The sequence below is a fragment of the Bos taurus genome, chromosome 19 (assembly GCF_002263795.3).
Source record: "Bos taurus isolate L1 Dominette 01449 registration number 42190680 breed Hereford chromosome 19, ARS-UCD2.0, whole genome shotgun sequence".
Classification (NCBI taxonomy): Eukaryota; Metazoa; Chordata; class Mammalia; order Artiodactyla; family Bovidae; genus Bos; species Bos taurus.
The window spans coordinates 33,400,422-33,419,109 of record NC_037346.1 but is presented as its reverse complement, the minus strand read 5'-3'; the positions used below and the strand labels follow the sequence as shown (position 1 = coordinate 33,419,109).

Sequence of the window (18,688 nt, the reverse complement as noted above, 5' to 3'; positions counted from 1 at the left end):
AATTACGAATGAAAGTCGACGCTCAGTGCTTTGTCATCTCTGACCTGATAGGCTAATGCCTCCAGACCCTGCCCACACCAAGCCTCCACCCTCTCTCTGCCTGGCTGCCTGGCTCCTTGCTGGGTCACACAGTGTTCCCTGCTCTGTGCTTCCACACAGACTTCCTCACCAGCATTGGCCTCCTCCCTGCTCCAGCTTCTTCTTCTCTACAGGACATTATTCAGAAGTTTCATTATCTCATTAGTGCTACTGAGTCCAAACAAAAACCCTACCAGCCATCACCTTCCACTGTTTCAGTAACTGTGGTGAAACAGAGGATAAAATTTACAAGTTTGGCCATTTCATAGGGTATACTTCAACAACAGTAATACACAACACCGTGCAACCATGAGCACCATCTAATTACTATTTTGATAATATCGACTTTGCTGTGATCACACAAACCTACGTGTGGAAGCCAAGAAATCATGCTGGTTTATCACCTCCCTTCCCTGCCGCAGCTCGCTCTAACAGGCAGAGCCTCTCCCTCTGCAGGGCAATTCTCCTCCTTCAAGACCAGAACCAACAGGATGTAGGTTTACACCATGGCCCTAGACGGACATTTCCCTCTTCTACTCCCTCTGTGTGGCCCCTCCAACCGCCCACGGGAGTCTGCACATAAGCCCTCGATAAACGAGTATTGCAATACAATCTAAAACGCTCAGTGGAAATACTTCTAAGGGCCTCAGATTGTTCACAGACCACCTGGTAAAAATCCATGCCTCTCATCCCCCAGATGTCTCTGCAGCAGCATGAACCCCTAGGAGGGGTGGGTTCTGGTCATAAAACAGAACCGACAGTAATAACAGTTCACAGTTACCGAGTTCTTCCCACACTCTGTGCACTATTCTGCCAAAGTCCTTTCAACATATCACCTCACTTTATCTGCATAGCAATCCTATGAGGCCAGCCTTGGTATTACACCACCAGTTCACAGATGAGGACACTAGAGCACAAAAAAGCTAAGGAATGTGTCCAACTCAGTACAGTAAGAACCTCGATTCACCCTAAGCAGCCAGCCCCATGACCTGAGCACTCAGATAGCAGACACACAGCAGACAGTGAAGAGAGCTGACCATCCAGACCAACTTCCAGAAATTCTCACGGCTTAGCTGAAAATCCATGCCCAAGCATGACCTGTTCCACCATTTCTGGACTCCAGTGCACCTTGCACTTAATGAGAACATTAGACATTTTACTTGCAATGATGCCTATTTTCATGGGCAGCCAGTCTCCCAGAGCACAGCAGACAGGCTGCAAGCCCCTGGAACCAACGCTGGGCCACGTGCTGTGGTGGACAGCATGAATGTTCAGACAGCATATGAGAGCAACACACCTTCGGAAGCTCTGCTCAGCATGGGCGAGCCCCGGGACACGGTGCTGGCGTAGCTCCCTGGCGTGCGCCGTGCGCTGGCGTCCTCATAAATCCCCGGGCTCAGCTGTGCTTTGGGAGCTTCGTGGAGAGTGGACCTGAGGACTGAGGGGCCGGAGCTCACCACCGATGTGTGCCGGGACCGCACGGGCTCTCCTGCCTTCACGTCCTCATACTTGCCCCTTTCTACCACTTTCACGTTCTCGGGCACAATTTCCAGTGGAGGCATCCCACGGGGCAGTTTGCTAGGCCCCGTGATCAGGGACTTGACATTGTGTTTGATGGCAGATTGACCCGAGCTGCTGTCGAATTTGATGGGTGTGCCCTGTGGGTCAAGAGACAAGTGTTACAGGCAACCCTGCAGCCCGGCTCCATCTCAGGTTCCACACTGGCGTGTGCCAGGGAAGGACTGCTGAGTGCCCATGCCGCACATGCTCCCAGACCAGAACTGAGGTCACAGAGACCTCCAATTTACTTTCAGGAGACCCGATGTTTAAAATGATCTAGAACCACCGATAACTACTGCTGCACTGTGGTCCAAAGCGGATGGTACCTGGGAGATGGAGCCCTCAATGACGGGCCGAGCGCTCGGCACCACCTCGGGGGTTTTCCGACTCTCCTGAGCCAACACATCCTGCCGGGGGATCTCGTGAACGGAGCGCCCCATCTCTTTGATGGTGGTGATGCCATCATAGGGCTTTCCTTTGGTGATGGCACCTTCAAAAGCTCGGATGGGTGGACTCTCCCTTTTAATCTGTTTGGGGTACTTAAGGCCATCCTCGAAACTTTCAGTTGTCGCTCTTGGTGTGCCTTCAAAGGATTCAAGAAACACACATGGTAAATTAATGCCACTGAACTATACACTTAAAAACTGTTTTAACAGTAAATTTTGTTGCATATAAATTACCACAATATAAAGAAATTAATGCCTTGCTGTTTGCAGTTTCTAATCAGTTTTCTGTTTACAGTAAGATCCTTATGTAAATATTCATTGGCCATTATTTGGCGGGGGGTGGGGGGAGAGTTGTTCAAGACTTAATGTATCATTCAGCACAATCAAGAGTAGTTCTTACATAATGAAGATGTCTGTATTAAAAGATTAAGCAACTATCATCTTGAAATAAACTATGAACCTCAGAGAAGAGTTACAGTTAGGGTTTAAATACCTAACATGTCAAAAGGGAAGATACCTTGAAAAACAGGCTTCACATCCTGCACGTTAATTTCAAACTACTTCGCCCCTGAGACAGTTGTGAACAGAAGCAAACAAGCAGAGAGTTACCATGCATGATGGACCCAGACAGCACAGTCCTGTCCTTGAGGTCAGAGTGAGGGCTCCCCCTGGGCAGTGCACGGCAGATGAGCCCTTTCAAAACAAGCAGGCGGTTCTGGTGTTAGATACAGCACGGGTGTCAACTCAGGCACACAACGAACTGTTCTAAGAGGACACACTTCTGACAAAAGCTCCATGGAAAAAGGTGAACCGTTTTGGATTTGCAAACTATTCAGAAGAACATCATGGAAAAAACAGTAAAAGCTGGAAGTATCCACTTTTAAAACCGTTTCTTTTCAAACATTTTTGCAAATAGAAAATGGCCAAGGAAGACATCTAAGTCAAAGCCTAGAGAACAACACTTTCAAAGCCAAGTCTAAATTCTCAGTGCTTTTTTATCAAGGTGAGAGAAAATACAGAGGGTTAGGGTTAGGAAATCACTGTTAAGTTCTGAAGAGAAAAACATGAAAGATGGATACCTCAAAAACAGATAAAATACACTAAAGATGCAAACCAAAACAAAACACATGTAAATAACCTTTTCAGAAGTTTCATGTTACATTGCCAACAAATTTGAATCGAGGAAAGTAAGAATTTTTTTTTAACTACAGAGAAAATTCAGCTCTTAGAAAATTTCAACAGGCCTTCAAGACTGAGGAATTCTTACCCTGTTTCCCATTTCTCATCTAGATTAAAACAGAACAGTTGAGTCAGGTTAAGACTTAAGGAAAGTGAACCATTCACAAAACAAACCATGGTGATTGTGTGATGAAGGCAATGCCACATGATCAGCACAGGGCTGCACAGCTGTCTCTCTTCCTTACATGACTGCAGGTACAAGCCCTCAACTGACAGAGCAAGAGATGGGCACAGACAGACGCACCAGGAAAGAGCGAGATTCAAACACGTCTCTGCTCTGTACGTTATATACCACTCTGCCGGCCCCACAATAAAAACAAATGCTCATGATGAACTTCACATTTTTAAACTCACTTAAACAGCATCAATCTACAAATTACATGAGCATTCTAACAGTTACCTATGATAAGATCAATTTTGTCTTTACTTCCCCCTTCACTGTCATGTACTGCTTGATTTATATGTAGAGATGAACATGAATTTAAATGTTTACTAATACAACTTTCATATTAGTATATTAATTACTATTATACATTTTATACTACATGATATGTTTCATTTATAGATTGATATAAATTTCAGGTAGAAATGACAGATATTAAATGCAACCTAACCCAACAATGCAAACTGGCTGTACAGAATTAAATGTATCTAAACAGAGCTCTGGAAACACTTTACCCTCCAGCGGTGCTGATACGGGAGACTCCCTCATGGACAACCCTTGTTTTATTGTTCCTTCCACTGATTCATAGCTTCTTTTGAGACTGATTTCATGAGCTGTTCTCGGACTCCTTGTCCCTTCTCGGGCATTCTTAATATCTGCAGAACACAGACACAAGCACTGCTCGGATAGAGCCCAAGGCCTATTAGCCCAAGGCCTAAATAAGTTACTTTAACCTCATGATCTCATGATCTCATGAAGGTAATATAAAAACTGGTCTTAATCTACTACATACCTACCTCTGTGTAGATGATATTTATAAAAATGTTTTCATTCATTCAAATATATTTACTGGTCAGGCATAAACCAGGATTGCAGATATAGGGTGTAAATTAGGTCCTTTCCCTCAAGGAACTTAACAATAGTGATGGGTCCAGGTTAACTAATGGCAGTTACCACTAACAGGTACTACAGACAGCAGGCGATCAAACTGCTGAAAAGGGATCTGGGCACATGAAATTTCAGGTAAGGGTCACTGGATACAGCAATGCGACTGATGATAGTCATCGCCAGCTGAGCCAGGGTGGACACAGTGGAAAAAGGGGAGACGCATGTCTGGGCAGGACAGTGCGATTTCAGCACACTGCTCATAACAGTGGGCAAGCTGAAACTTAAACTCATGAACACATCTAAAGATGAATGTTTAGAGACAGGCATTAAAACAATTACATTTAAGGTGAATTTAAATTCAGTACTCTTTCTAGGATGATCAGACTACTATCTACTCCTTAACAAGTAAAACTGGCATTCCTTTAAAATAGAAGGGGGTCAAATAGCATTCACAGGGACTTGTTTTTGCTGAGCAGACATTTAGCTGTGGTTCTATTAAACAGAGATTCTTTTCCTAGGCTAAATCTAATGACCACAGCTGGCAGTGGGGAGCCACCACTCAGGGGACACTTACTCTGGGCTCCGCGCTCTTAAGCACTTTTCACTGACTGACTCAGTTAATTCTTCACCAAAGTTTCAAGAGAAGTACTCACGTTAACCCTTTTTACATTACAGAGAGGAAACCTGGGCTTGGGGAAAGAAAACTCACTTTCCCAAAGCCAGCAGGTAATGAGCCAGCCCCACACCCCTGTCACATGTGACAGCACCAGCCTTGGAGTGGAGAGGCGATACTTACTATCATAGGATAAGATGTGTCCACTTTTGCCTTCGTAAATAACATGGCCTTTGGAGGCGGCTTCCTCCCGGCCTTTCTCAGGACTGCTCTCTTCAATGGACAGTCTAGAAACAGGTCCCTTCACCAATGCCTCAGTGGGTATGCCAGCCTGGGACAGAGCTGGGGTCCCCTGCCATTCAATCAGACACAGGCAGCATGAGCATCACTTCAGTTGACAGGACACAAATGCTCAGAAAATGTAACCTGCCACACCAAGCATCAGATCAAGCCATGACCTCAGATAAGAAAGGCCAGCACATGATGGGAAACCGGACATGTTTTATAAAGGAAGACTGTACCTTGGTCCTTGAACCCTGCCATGCAAAACTTCCTAAAATGCCAACAGGTATATGAATTGAGTCAGCCTTCTTCCCCACCTCAAAGTCAAACCACTATGAAAGCACTTAACTCTCAGAAACAAAATTTGTCTTAAGGCCTAAACTCATGCAAATGTAGTCAAGTTTTTTCAAAATTTGTAAGAAAAAGACGACAATTTGTAAAAGCAAGCAAACAATTTATGATTTTCCTCTCAATTTCTGTTTAAGCTGAACACATGTTAAAAGCTTTGCCAGGCAGAGTTGCATCAATTATAACTTGTTTTTTCTGACAATCTGCAAATAATCCACCTTTTTCAATGAAACACAGTATAGATGATTTGGCTTGTGGTTTATCATCTGAGGTTTATCACAGGTTTATCACTGAGACCTGTCCCAAATCCCAGAACAATGAACAACTTTGTCACAAAATTTGTGCTAGAATGGCCAACCCACTTGAGACTTCACTTCTGGTTTTCTCACCAGCTGTGGTTTGGGTCTTGGGAAGGAGAACAACTGACCTGGGTGATGGAACCTCGGAGGGATGGGATGCTTTCCACAGAGAGTTTGCTAGAGGGTGTTCCCCGAGTTATGCTTCCTTCTTGAATGGTTCCTGAGGTACCTGGATAACAACAGAATCATCAGCCAATCACACCCCCACACCTAGAAGAAAAACAGGCCAACAAAACCAGCCCCTGCTTGGGAGAGACGAGAAAAAAAGGGGAACAGCAGCACAAAAGGAACAGTGTTTTATTGAAACATACTTTAAAAATAATTTCACAATTTTTAAAAAGCACTGCAGAAACACAAAATTTCAAAGTTTTAAAATGATTTTTATATGGAAAGAAAATTTAAAGGCTCTAATTTAAGAGCCCATCTTTAAAACATATTACTGACTTCCCTTAACCCATTTACTGGGGACCAGAGTATATTTCTGCCCTACAGTGTGTCTTACCTCTGACCACCCCTTCGTGCTGGGCTCTGACCAGTAAACCCTCAGGCTGTGAGTTCTGGCTTCGGGGAGAGAACTCCTCCTGCTTGATGTAGGGCACTGTGGCTGTGGGCCAGAGCAAGACAGAATGAGCTCAAGTGCCAAGTCCCCGACTGGTGCGCCACAAAAGCGGCCACGGTCCCCCCCTCCTCACTGACCTGGCTTGGTGGCCTCCTGCTGCCGCGGCAGTCCCAGAGAGATGGAGCCTGCTGAGGGCTTCGCTGCCTCGGGGGCGTAGGAGGCCTGATTAGGAGAAGGCAAGTAAGTGCCGGGTGTTCCCTAAAAATAATGTTAAAGGACTAGAATAACACTGTCTCTTCACAAGGTCAACTCTAGAGTTAAGGTACACATTGCTGTTTAGAAAACCTACCACCCATCCACCCCCCACACCAAAACTAAGAATAAGTATACATAAAGCAAGAAAATCCTCGTCACAGATTGGTTAAATTTTAAAAGCTTTTAAAAGGAGCAAGACATCTTCCAAAATCACCCTAAATTTTAGGTAGATTGATGTGTATTATTAACAAATTACATAACTGAAAACACTTAACCATACCCTCAGATGTAGCTATTATTATTAACTGCATTTATTATTAACTGCATTTATCCCTTGAAAAAATGGTGGAGGAAGAACTTCCAAAGACCCTCCTCCACAAACGCAACCAAACCAGAAAACTAGCAGGAAGGTTAAGAATCAGCCCTTTAAGAACTCTTTTCCAACTCTATAACCAAAGACCTGTAGAAATCTGGGAGCATTTATTCAGGAAAACGGCGAACTCCGGTGAGAACTGTGAGCTCTGTGACCTGTGAACTTGCTCTGCTGACCTCCATTGCCGGTCTGCTTCAGCCCTTAGAACCCACAGCTCTGGTCACATGAAAGTACGGGGGGTCAGTCTCAGGTGACTGTCATTATCAGACTGGCTGAGCGGTTCTCTAAGAGACCCCACTTGCAAAGCTGTCTTGATTTGGCCTGATGGGGTGGGGAAGCAGGTGTAGGCTTGTCAGAAACAATTCGAGTCAATGGATTAACTTCTCCCCTGGCCGAGGCAGTCAGAGCAAACAATCAGGCTAACCATAAACTGTAAGAGGGACGTCCCTAGTGGTCCAGTGGTTAAGACTCCATGTTTCCACGGCAAAGGGTGAGGGTTCCATCCCTGGTCAAGGAACTAAGATCCTGCATCCTCTGAGGTAGACCCCACACCTCCCCACAAAAAGGACAAGCTAAAGAACGAGATGTCCACAGGGGTCTGCAGAGGTCCAGCATCTCCCTGGGGACCTAGAAGGCCATACACGTGTGCAGGCTGCACACCGGCCAGGGGAGACTCCAGAAGGCCGTGTGTCCTCACCATGTGTGGTCCCACCTCAAGGCTCTGTGATAGCAGGAAGTGAGGAGGAAGGCAGTGTTGTCGGCTGCCTGGCTGATGAGCCCCTTGGTAAAGACTGGGGAATTTAAGTCCTTCGGGCACAGAGCTCCCTGATCATTAGCTGACCACTGATTAAGCAGACAGAGATCTGAGTGGCCACATGACACACTCACTCAATTTGGGGACCTAACTCGAACAAACCTGCATGTGCCATGGAAGACAAAGCGACTGCTGCATTTTTAAGTCAATGTCTCGTCATAAATAGATTTTCATTTAGACTCTGACAAATAAATATGGGAGGGAGGGAAAATCTTTACAAAACAGTAACCAACAGAGAATCTCCTGGGAAGAGAAGCCCTCTTACCTGCGAGATGGAGCCTCCCAGTAAAAACGATGGTTTCTCAGAAGCCACTGTGGTTTTCGATGACGGGATGAGAGGAGGCGGCGGCCGAGTGGGCCGAGTTGTTGGAAGCCGAACCCCTTCAGGGAGGTTAGTTATCACCTGATGAGGAGCAGGCTGGAGGACTTTTAAAAGGAAGAAAAAAATTATTCGAAATAGTCAATTTCCTAGTTTGTGATGTTCCCACCTATCCCAATTTATTTCTTCAATCACAATTCAATTGTAAGTGCAAGATGAATTCACTTAGATTAAATCTGTATCCATACTCAGGTCACAAATGGTATCTGTGACACCGAAATACTCAACTCCCTGTCAAACCAGAGCTTTCAGACTGATGTCCATTTCAGACTATTTCTGTTCAGCTTATGCAAATGGCAATCTTTAGTGATTTTTTCTCTCTTTGCACCACTCCTTGAACCTCACACAGGAGGTGAAAAGAAGGGTATTTCTTAGGGACAGCTGATATTACAACTCTAGAAAATATACAGATATGACTGACAGCCAGTTATATGTCCTCTTTGCATCTTGCATAATTTGAGAAACACTGATTCTGACTCTCATAGACACTGGAATATTTTTTAGCAGGGGGTGGATCTCAAGATTTTCACAAAGTACATGTACTCATAGGAGAACAGGCAGTCAACGTCACAGTATACAGGTATGAACACAAACCTCCCAGTGGCCCAGTGAATCTCAACTGAATACAACTGAAGATGGGATGCAGAGAAACAAGAAAGGAATTCTGAAATAGCAGGGACATGTCCTGGGAGCAAACCACCCCTGCCAGCAGTGTAGGTGGATGGCCAGCAGCCACGGCAGGAGGATCGGTATTTACCTGGCGGGCCACTAGAACGGACTGCACCCACACCGGGCTGCGGAGAGAGCCTACACGGTGACGCTGACCTGGCCGCGGTACTGTGCATCTGTGCCTCCTGCTCTAGAGCACGTGTGGCCTCAGCATAGGGCATATAGGCGACTGATTTTCCTATGGAAGTTAAAGTTACCAACATAAGGGAAGAACCCCAGATTGAAATAGCAAGTGTGACAGGACCAGCCCACACTGTCCAGAGGCAGATCCAACTCTATACTACTATAGAGGTCTAGGTTACAAAACCCTACACATCCAAATCTTCTGTGTAAGCACCAGTACTCTGACCTAATGAAATCCACAAAAATCCGATGACAATTTCTTCTTTCAAAGCACAAAGAACTTCTCTGTCCTCTTATTAGGAGAATCAAGTCTTTTCACATGCAATAAAGATCACAACAGGCAAACAACGGATTATCCAGCCATTCTATGAATTCAAGTATACCCTGAATTAGAGACCAGAATGCTGAGGATTTTGACTTTTATAATTAACCTCTTAAAGCCCACTGCTTAGTATTAGAGAAATAAATGCAATCAAGAAACGGAAGAAGGATTTCAAAAGATGCAGATCAAAATCATTTTTAATGGCTATGCAAGCTTATGAATTTTACTATAACAATGCTAATGAAAATTATTCTACTAATTTACCTCCACATGAAGTATAAAAATAAACTTTAAGCATTTCAAGGGCATATCAGATATGCAGTCATATTAAGAAAAAACACAAATATATATAATTATATAATTTTCTATATTATATATATATATCATCTTTTCTTTTTTTAAAGGAAGTAAAATTGACATACTATAATTTTAGAAAAGAAAGTAAAAATCATCTGTAACCTAAACCACTTTAAACTGTGGCATTTTAACGTTTGCCAGAACAAATTCCCATTCATCTTTTATTCTTTTGCTTACCTAGTTTTATCCACTTGTTCTTTCAGATAAATATAAATTTAAATCATTTTGAGTACTTCCTCCCCAATGTATCACTGGAATTTTCACTGGATGTATACTTACAGGAGACTTGACATTTTATACTGAGTTTTCCAATTGAGGAACGTTGATTTTTTCATACAGGTCATTTTTCATAATTTCATATAATTTTAATAGATGTTTTTTATTTTGTTGTGAGGAAAACCATCTGTTTAGTATTTATATTTAGTATAAATATATATATATATATATCTGATTTCTGCAGATACAAGAAAGATAAATACAAATCTCTGTATACCAATTTTTTCTGAGAAACTTAATGAACTTTCCTCTTAGCTCTAATAACTTCTCAGTTAATTCTTCAGGCTTCCTAGGTGGATAATCTTCCCCTGTGAAAAATAACTTGCCTTCTCCCTCAACAATAGCCCTCTTGCTTGATTCCTTTCTCCCTTAACTGCAGTGACATGGCATCTTCACAGGTCCTTTCTAAAGAGAAGGTCTCCCGCCTCTCATTGTGAAGTGGAAGGTTTGTGACTGGTTTCAAGTAGAGAATTGACTAGCACAATTAAAACGTTCTTGAGCTTATTAAGGTATTTTTTAAAAACCGGAAACAGTGAAAGTAACATCAGCTAATAGGAATCTGTACTATGGGCAGAGCACTGAAGACTACAGGAAGTATCTCGTTAAGCTCTCAGGACTGAGATCATTAAGACCGTTTGACAGAGGAGGCAACTGAGGCTCAAAAGACTCACACCCTAACTGCCCAACCAAGGCTGGAGACTTTCCTGCAGCAGTGCAGTTCCTGGCCTGAGCTCTGAGCCGCAGTGCAGTGATGGCTTCCTGAGCACTGGGTGCAGAAATTTCAGATGCCTCTGGGGACACCATCAGGATGATGCTACCCATTCCTTCTCTGACTGATTAATAAGTGTCCTAATACTGTGCAGATTTACAAAATAAACCAACTACAAAAAAAAATGTCTCCCTTTCTAGACAATTTAACGTGAGAGCACATTATATATATATATATATTCAGTGAAGGATGGCTTTATAAGTTTATAAACATGCATAAAAATAAATATACTTGTCATAATAGTGTTAAACAAAAAGATGAAATTTTAGATGGTTCTAAATACAACCATTTAAGTCATCACGTACTCAGCTGAAAAAATAAAAAAGATAAACTAGATTCAGTTGCACAGAAGCATTAACTCTTATTTTGGTTGGATTTTGTTAAAACCTGCATTAGAACTTCACTTCATTAGAAGTGAAGTTCTACCTTTACATATGTCAAGTCTGAGTTCTTTCACTGCAGAAAAAAGGTTTCCAACTAAAGCAGGAGTCAACTTGTATAAATGTTACTAGAAAATGAGAACAACTTTTCTCTGAGGCTTTTTCAAGCTTTTCTACAAATGGAAAGGCTTAAACCGCCTGTCTCATAAAGAGAAGGTGAACACAATCCAACAGGTGGACAACAGGTGCTGCCTATTACCTTCTAAATGAGCCCGTGAAAGGAAAAGCCAGAACTGTGTTCCTACCTCACATGGACAACACCAGTTGGTAATGGTTTATATGTTAGAACTCATTCTCACTGTATTTACCATTCTATAAACTATTCTATGATGCTGCACTGAAAATATTCCTATCAAACACTCTACATACAAGTGAGTTAATTGCAAACATATAAATGTTATTTGGGAGATTATCCTTTAAGCAAACTACAAAATAGCTATATATTCAGGAGAGCCTTCAGCACTTGTTAAATGAATTACTGGATGAACATACTAGCTAGATTAGCTAAAACAAAACTTAACCTTAGAATAAAATGTAATCAACCACCCCAGTTTGTAGAGTCACCTTGAACCAAAGTGATGTCATATTAACAAACACTTTGGTGTCATACTGATCACATAAATAATGACAGTTTGGGTTTAACACCACTGTATCACTATTTAAAAAAGGATACCATTCAGATCTAAACCACATGGATTAATGTGACTGATCATGGAGAAATGCAATTCACAGTCTGAAGCCTCAGAACTTGGGGCTGCCAATATAACCCACTTGTAACGGAGATAAAGAAAAGAGCCTCAGTTCTTAAAACAATTATACAGACATATTAGAATGATTCAGATGTTGTCAGCTGAAAAATGCTAAGCTTTAGCATAAGTTCAGAAAACACTATTTGAATGTTAGTTTTTCCACATTTTAATTCTGTTTAAAAAAATTTATTCTAAATCATTTATGTAAGGGATAGATCAAAAGACTTAAATTATTCTATAATTTATAATTTTCATACTGACAGATTTTTCTCATCATTGGAATCCTCAAAAGACAAGTACTTCTGCTAAATCCATTTTTATCCTACTCCATTTAAATCATTCCTTTAACATGTAATTGCTGAGTACACATTATGTCAATTACTGAGTTAGGGATTAAGGATTCTCTAGAGGCAATATACTAAAAGCTCACAAGTTAACAATATTTTTTCTACTTTCATTCAAGAAATATTCATTTAGCACCTATTATACATATAGCCATGGTGGGTATTAATCTGGTTCCCATTTTTAATAGCCTAAGATTTATATTTAAAACACTAGCAATCTTATATGTAAAACTCTGACACAGGACGTTCAGTAACTAACCGTTTACTCCTGGTGGGACAGGGACAAGGAGTCAGCAGGGTCAGTTAAGCACGACAGTTCCACTTTTACGTTAAACAGTCCTTGAAATGCATGGCGTTCTATAGCTAACAGCCCTTATCTTATACAAGGTACTACCAACAGTCTACTGAATCATTACAAAAAATGAAACCATAGTCAGAGAAGACTTTAATGGTCTCATATTCTAAGTGTGTTGTACTAGGCAGTCCATCGGTTACTATCAACCAGACTACTACTACAGACTACTGACTACTAGGTGCCATTTTCTAACCATAACAGAAGAATTAACTAAAATTTAGTAATGGCTCCCTTTCTTCTTGTTTTAAAAGAAACTAAGTGTATCATGCACCAACTAAAAAGAACATGCACAACTCAAATCTGTCACTTGAAGTAACAACAGTGACACAAAGGATAACAGCACTCTTCAAGGTGTCTATTACACTATGCATGTGCTAATATACTACTGCTGTAAATTATCATACTGTATGTAAAATAATGCTGAACCACACGTTATAAAACAATACTGAATGTGCATTCGTTTTCAGAAAGGCAAAGATATAGCTAGATTAGACAGACAGATGTATTATTTGCACTTTACTAAAGCTGAGAAGGTCAAGTGGCTTGCCCACGACTATAGTGAGGGGTAAGTCAAGGTCTGATCGACTGTGCTACACCAAGTTGATCTCATCATATCAGAGGTTTAGAATATTTCCCTGACTTGCTTGGAGGACAGGTAATTCTCACTGACTCTGAAAACTCAGATGAACACAGCAGAAAGAACAGCCAGTACACAATCATCAGCAGTAAAGTGAACATCACAAAATTCACATTAACAAGAAGTCTACTGAAAACATCACCGCCATCCTTCAGTGATCAAAAACACTGACATCCCTTGACAGTCTAACGGAGGTTAAGGTAAGGAACTTTATCTGTTCAGGACAGCGCCATTAGGTTTCAAATGCAGCTCTGTTTCCCACCACCTGCACCTGTGTCCTGGGCGGTGCGCACACTACCCACCTTCCCAGTCTCTGCCGGGGCTCCGGGCGGCACTGCATGGGCTGGTGGAGCTCCGACACTCTAGGTCCAGCTGCTCCTGCCGTTGCCGCTGTTCCTCCAGGAGTGCCGACTCATGCATGGCTTTGATGTGCCGCTGGTAGAGGGCATAGCCGCTCACAGGGGTCCCGATCGGGATGTTACACGGGGTGCAGGAAACCTACAGGGAGGAAAAAATCTAAATACGCCAGACACCAACAAAGTAGCCATTTTACCATCTGTTGCAAGTAACCCTTATTTCTATATAATCTGACTGCTTGAAGTGGTTTTACCATTTTTTTAATCAAAGAAATCTTCAAGCTTTATGCTTAAAATGCTAAACAATTACTTTCAGATTTGAACACGATATAAATCCCAAACCTGTGTTGCTGCTGCTGCTGCTAAATCACCTCACAGTCATGTCTGACTCCGTGTGCCCCATAGACGGCAGCCCACCAGGCTCCCCCAGGCCCCTGGGTTCTCCAGGCAAGAACACTGGAGTGGGTTGCCATTTCCTTCTCCAATGCATGAAAGGGAAAAGTGAAAGTGAAGTCGCTCAGTCGTGTCCAACTCCTAGCGACCCCATGGACTGCAGCCTACCAGGCTCCTCCATCCATGGGATTTTCCAGGCAAGAGTACTGGAGTGGGGTGCCATTGCCTTCTCCGAAAGTTGTGTTAAGAGAAATCAAAGTCAGAAATCACAGTATTTCCATCTGCTTTTAACTTAAGACGTTGAGCCCCTGGTGGCTCAGGTCTGGCCCACTCTCTTCCCGACCCTCATAGGTGCTCACACCCACTCCTGTGGATTTAAATGTCACCTCTATGTTAATGGCTCATAAGCAAATATTTCTGAGACATTTTTCTCCAAGTTCCACAGTCACTGCCCTTAACAACTCCACTCAGCTATCTCAAAGCACCTCAAAACTCACATTCAAAATGGAGCTTCTCATTTGCTACACTGAACACTTCTCTGGCTTCTCGTACAAAGCAGAACCCCAGCAGCTTCAGCCAGAAGTCTGGCAGCCACCATGGCCTCACCCATCTCCTCCCCTCCACCACCAACTTCATAAGATGCGGTTCTCTTCAGACAGGCCAGCCCCACCATCCAACGCCACACTGCCATCCCTCCTGCCTTCCCTCTTGCTGCCGCCTGCTCCGCTCTCACAGTGCACATCACTGACACAACGGGCAACTTAGACTCCTGTTTTCTCTGTCTTCTGTCTCTCCCACCTCATAAAGAAAAGAATCCAAGCTGCTCTGGCATGAATATGCGCATCCTGGGACTAGCAGAGAGCAGACCCTTTTACAACCTGTGACCTAAAGACCCACAGTTTTTTCCACTGCTGTAGGTAGGATTTTTCACTGCACTCATAATACACACATAATTTTCTTGCCTTTGGGTTTTAGCTTATATGTAAATGTGCCTTCTCCTTCTTTTACTATAAATATAAAGCAAAATGAACTGCGTTGGTCCAATCAAAACATTATTTCCTATGAAGAGTTTTTAAGTGTCTCTTTAACCAGGAAGTACTCCTTCCTCTGAATTGCTCATAGTATATTTTTCAACCTAACAGAGCATCACATTTTAATTCTTTTAAATTTTTATTGTGCAGAGGGGACATATGTACACCTATGGCTGATCCATGTTGATGTATGGCAGAAACCAACACAACATTGCAATTATCCTCCAATTATAATAAATGAATTTCTAAAAACTGAGGCAGAACAAGAAACAGGATTTGCTTCTATGTCTTATTATCAAGACCAATCTCTAAATTTTCTGAAGTCAGAGATTATGACATTCCACAAAACATAAGAAAAATGTTACCTTGAACTCGGCAGACCCTCAATTTATGTCCATTTGGGTAAATCAACGAATGAACAAATGTTTAATGATTTTTTTGGTGAGCCTATTTATCAGAGGCACACACTTAACTTTTATGTATTGTCATGTGACCTAGGGAACAAATTTTTATCCTCTGAAATAAAGAGCTAGAACATAACTAAGGATCAATACCCAATACCAGAATTCAGGATCAAAAGGGAGTCAAATTCACAGAGATTAATAAGATAATATGCAAATAAAACTAGGTTTGGAACTGTATACTAAAGCTAACCATAACCTCTATAATTTATTCTAAACATTCAACATCTAGATACACTATTTATATTTACTATTATCTTATAGCAAAACAAAACAAACACAAAACTCAGTAACATTTATGGCTAGAGCACCACATTTCTCTTTTTAACTTAACTGGAAATGGATCATTTCAATCAATTCTCACATGAATTCATTTGAAAAAGCAATGCATTCAACAGATGAATGGATAAATCAAATGTGGTCTATACACACAGTCTTAAGATAGGAGAATCAACATGTGCCACAATATGAATAATCTTCAGAACATTAGGCGAAGTGAAATAAAACAGCCACAAAAAAACACAAACACTGTATTATGAGCCCACTTCTGTAGGTAGCCAAATTCATAAAACAGACACTAAAAAGGTATAGGTTGCTGGGGGCAGGGGAGAGTGATGGTTTAATAGATATACTTAACCCTACTGAACAGCACACGTAAGAGTTAAGACGTAAATTTCATGTTATATGATTTTTACTACAATTAAAAAAAAAAAATCAAGCACTGATTAAAGAAGAAATGTCTCTAAAGGTCTTTGTTTTCAACTCTACTTTTCTTACTCACGTTGAAAACTTACCATTGGTGGGATGACAGCAGCTCGATGCTGAAGCTGAGGCAGGTCCAGTGGGTTTGGTTTTATGGGTGATGAGACCAGTATAGACCCAGCGGGATTTAACAACGAAGGCTTGGAATCCATAGGAAACATTCTGAAAATGCAATTAAAAATGACTAATCAATATATTCTTATTCAATACTTTAAACATACAATCACCATAATTCCTTGTAAGTTAACATGTACACACACACACATATATAACATTAACCTTACATATTTGAATAGTAAGGAAAAAATCTACAAGGCTAAATTTTCAGGTAAAGAAATCTAATGTTAATTTATAGGTTGATACTCATCTGCATCTAACCAACAGAACAATCTGAACAAGGGCCATTAGAGAATGTCAGGTCCTAATTTACCATTAACATAGGTTACAAACTAGTGTTTTGCTAAGATGAGAGAGTATTTTTAAAACATCTGAATAAACCACCATCATTTTAAAATCAAGAATTTCACCCAGGGACTTCCCTGGTGGTCCAGTGGTAAAGAGTCCACTTGTCAATACAGGGGACGTGGGTTCCATTCCTGGTCCACGAAGACCCCAACATGCCACAGGGCAACTAAGCCCACGAGCACCACAACTACCAAAGCCTGAGCCTAGAGCCTGAGCTCCACAAGAGAAGCCACCTCACTGAGAAGCCCACGCATTGCAACAGAGAGCAGGCCCAACTCATCACAACTAGAGAAAACAAGCCTGCACACAGCAACAAAGACCCAGCAACACCAAAAAAAAAAAGAAATAGAAACAACAAAAAAATTTCACCCATAATTCCAGACTCCTGGTTTCTCATGAAAACTGGGGAGAAACGGCACCACAGAGGCAGCACTCCCACGAGGCAACAGCAGGTTGAGCTCACATGGCTGCCCGCGCTCCCCACCCAGCCCGTGCTCCCGCTCACCCTCTGCCACCGCACACTGCACCACTTCACTTAGTTTCAGGACCCACACTTGAGTAAAGGATGTCCAGAAGAGGAACTGGAACACAATACCTTACAGGCGCCATCATATTTCCCAGTGTTGTCAGTTACCGGGAAAGGTGAACATTTGAAAAGGTATAAATGTGTAGGAAAACAGGAATGTGTAAAAGAAAACAACTTTTTACACAAAGAATCAAGATATTATTAAAGATACAAACAACAGAAAGTGTCATTTTGCCAGCTTGGAAGCAAAGTGAACTAGAGGATCATCCACAGAGTACCATGTGCTGATAAGGAACGTCAGAACTTCATGACCACTATCACAGTCAGCCCTCAGGTGCTCCTCCCCTTTATGATTACTGCCATCCTAATTTTCCCTTCACTCATAAATTTATAAATAAGTCACTAAAGCCAACAGCACAGAATACATGACTCTTATTTTAGATGACATATTTCAGTAAAACATGCTTAAAAAAGGACCATACAGCTTGAATCCATTTATGTTTAAAGTTTGGAACAGTTAAAATCCACAGTATTGAGACATGAGAAGAATGCTAGAACCTTCAATTTTCTGAAAAACCATGGTTAAGTAGGAGCCCTATATTATTTCTATTTTTGCTGATTAAAATTCTATTATCTACCACATAAAAATCTCCTTGGAGAAATCATGATTGTTATGTTCAATACCATTCTAGTATCAAGTCCCATTCTTTAGTATATAAGATGTACAATACACTGTAAACGGACCGAAAGCACAATGACACCAGGACACACTATAGAAGCAGAGCTCTGAGCAGAATCTGGCTGTCTCCTGAGAGCCTCTTTCTTATTAAAAAGGGGGAACATAGAAAAAAAAAGCTGAGTTGGGTTTCTGGTCAAATGACATTTTGGTCTAATTCATTCTACAGTTTGCACCAATCAATTCAACATGGTACAAATGATTCTAGGTACTGTGATTCTAGGTGACTGCATTTCTTTCAGGGAAAAGTAAACACCCAAGAAACTGAGTATACTAAAGAAGGTAGTATCTACTCCTATAAAAATTTATTTTTTTTACAGCAAATGTTATAAAAACCATAAAGATTGTATTTCTATAATATTAATTTGACTAAAAGTACGTAAGTTAATTTGTATCATACTGTACTTTAAATTACAAATATGAATAATCTACCGTTTTAAGTGATACAAAAAGGTGACCATTACAATCACCACCAACTTGAATCAGATTATGCTTTCTAAC

At 41.5% G+C, this 18,688-nt stretch overlaps 1 protein-coding gene across 30 annotated transcripts in view; it reads right to left on the bottom strand.

Moving 5' to 3' along the window:
• The window catches only part of NCOR1 (nuclear receptor corepressor 1), a 115,658-nt gene that overhangs the window by 23,252 nt on the left and 73,718 nt on the right, over positions 1-18,688 (bottom strand). For 19 of the 30 annotated variants that reach the window (XM_024979813.2, XM_024979819.2, XM_024979812.2 and 16 more), the window contains 12 exons: positions 16,493-16,622; positions 13,760-13,955; positions 9,114-9,263; positions 8,243-8,403; positions 6,673-6,793; positions 6,479-6,580; positions 6,045-6,145; positions 5,171-5,339; positions 4,002-4,142; positions 2,694-2,777; positions 1,965-2,221; positions 1,376-1,736 (listed from right to left, as the gene is read on the bottom strand). In XM_024979813.2, coding sequence (XP_024835581.1) covers positions 1,376-1,736; positions 1,965-2,221; positions 2,694-2,777; positions 4,002-4,142; positions 5,171-5,339; positions 6,045-6,145; positions 6,479-6,580; positions 6,673-6,793; positions 8,243-8,403; positions 9,114-9,263; positions 13,760-13,955; positions 16,493-16,622 — 1,973 coding nt within the window. The remainder of the gene's footprint in view (positions 1-1,375; positions 1,737-1,964; positions 2,222-2,693; positions 2,778-4,001; positions 4,143-5,170; positions 5,340-6,044; positions 6,146-6,478; positions 6,581-6,672; positions 6,794-8,242; positions 8,404-9,113; positions 9,264-13,759; positions 13,956-16,492; positions 16,623-18,688) is intronic. The other 11 variants (NM_001193059.2, XM_024979829.2, XM_024979833.2 and 8 more) reach the window with 4 other exon arrangements.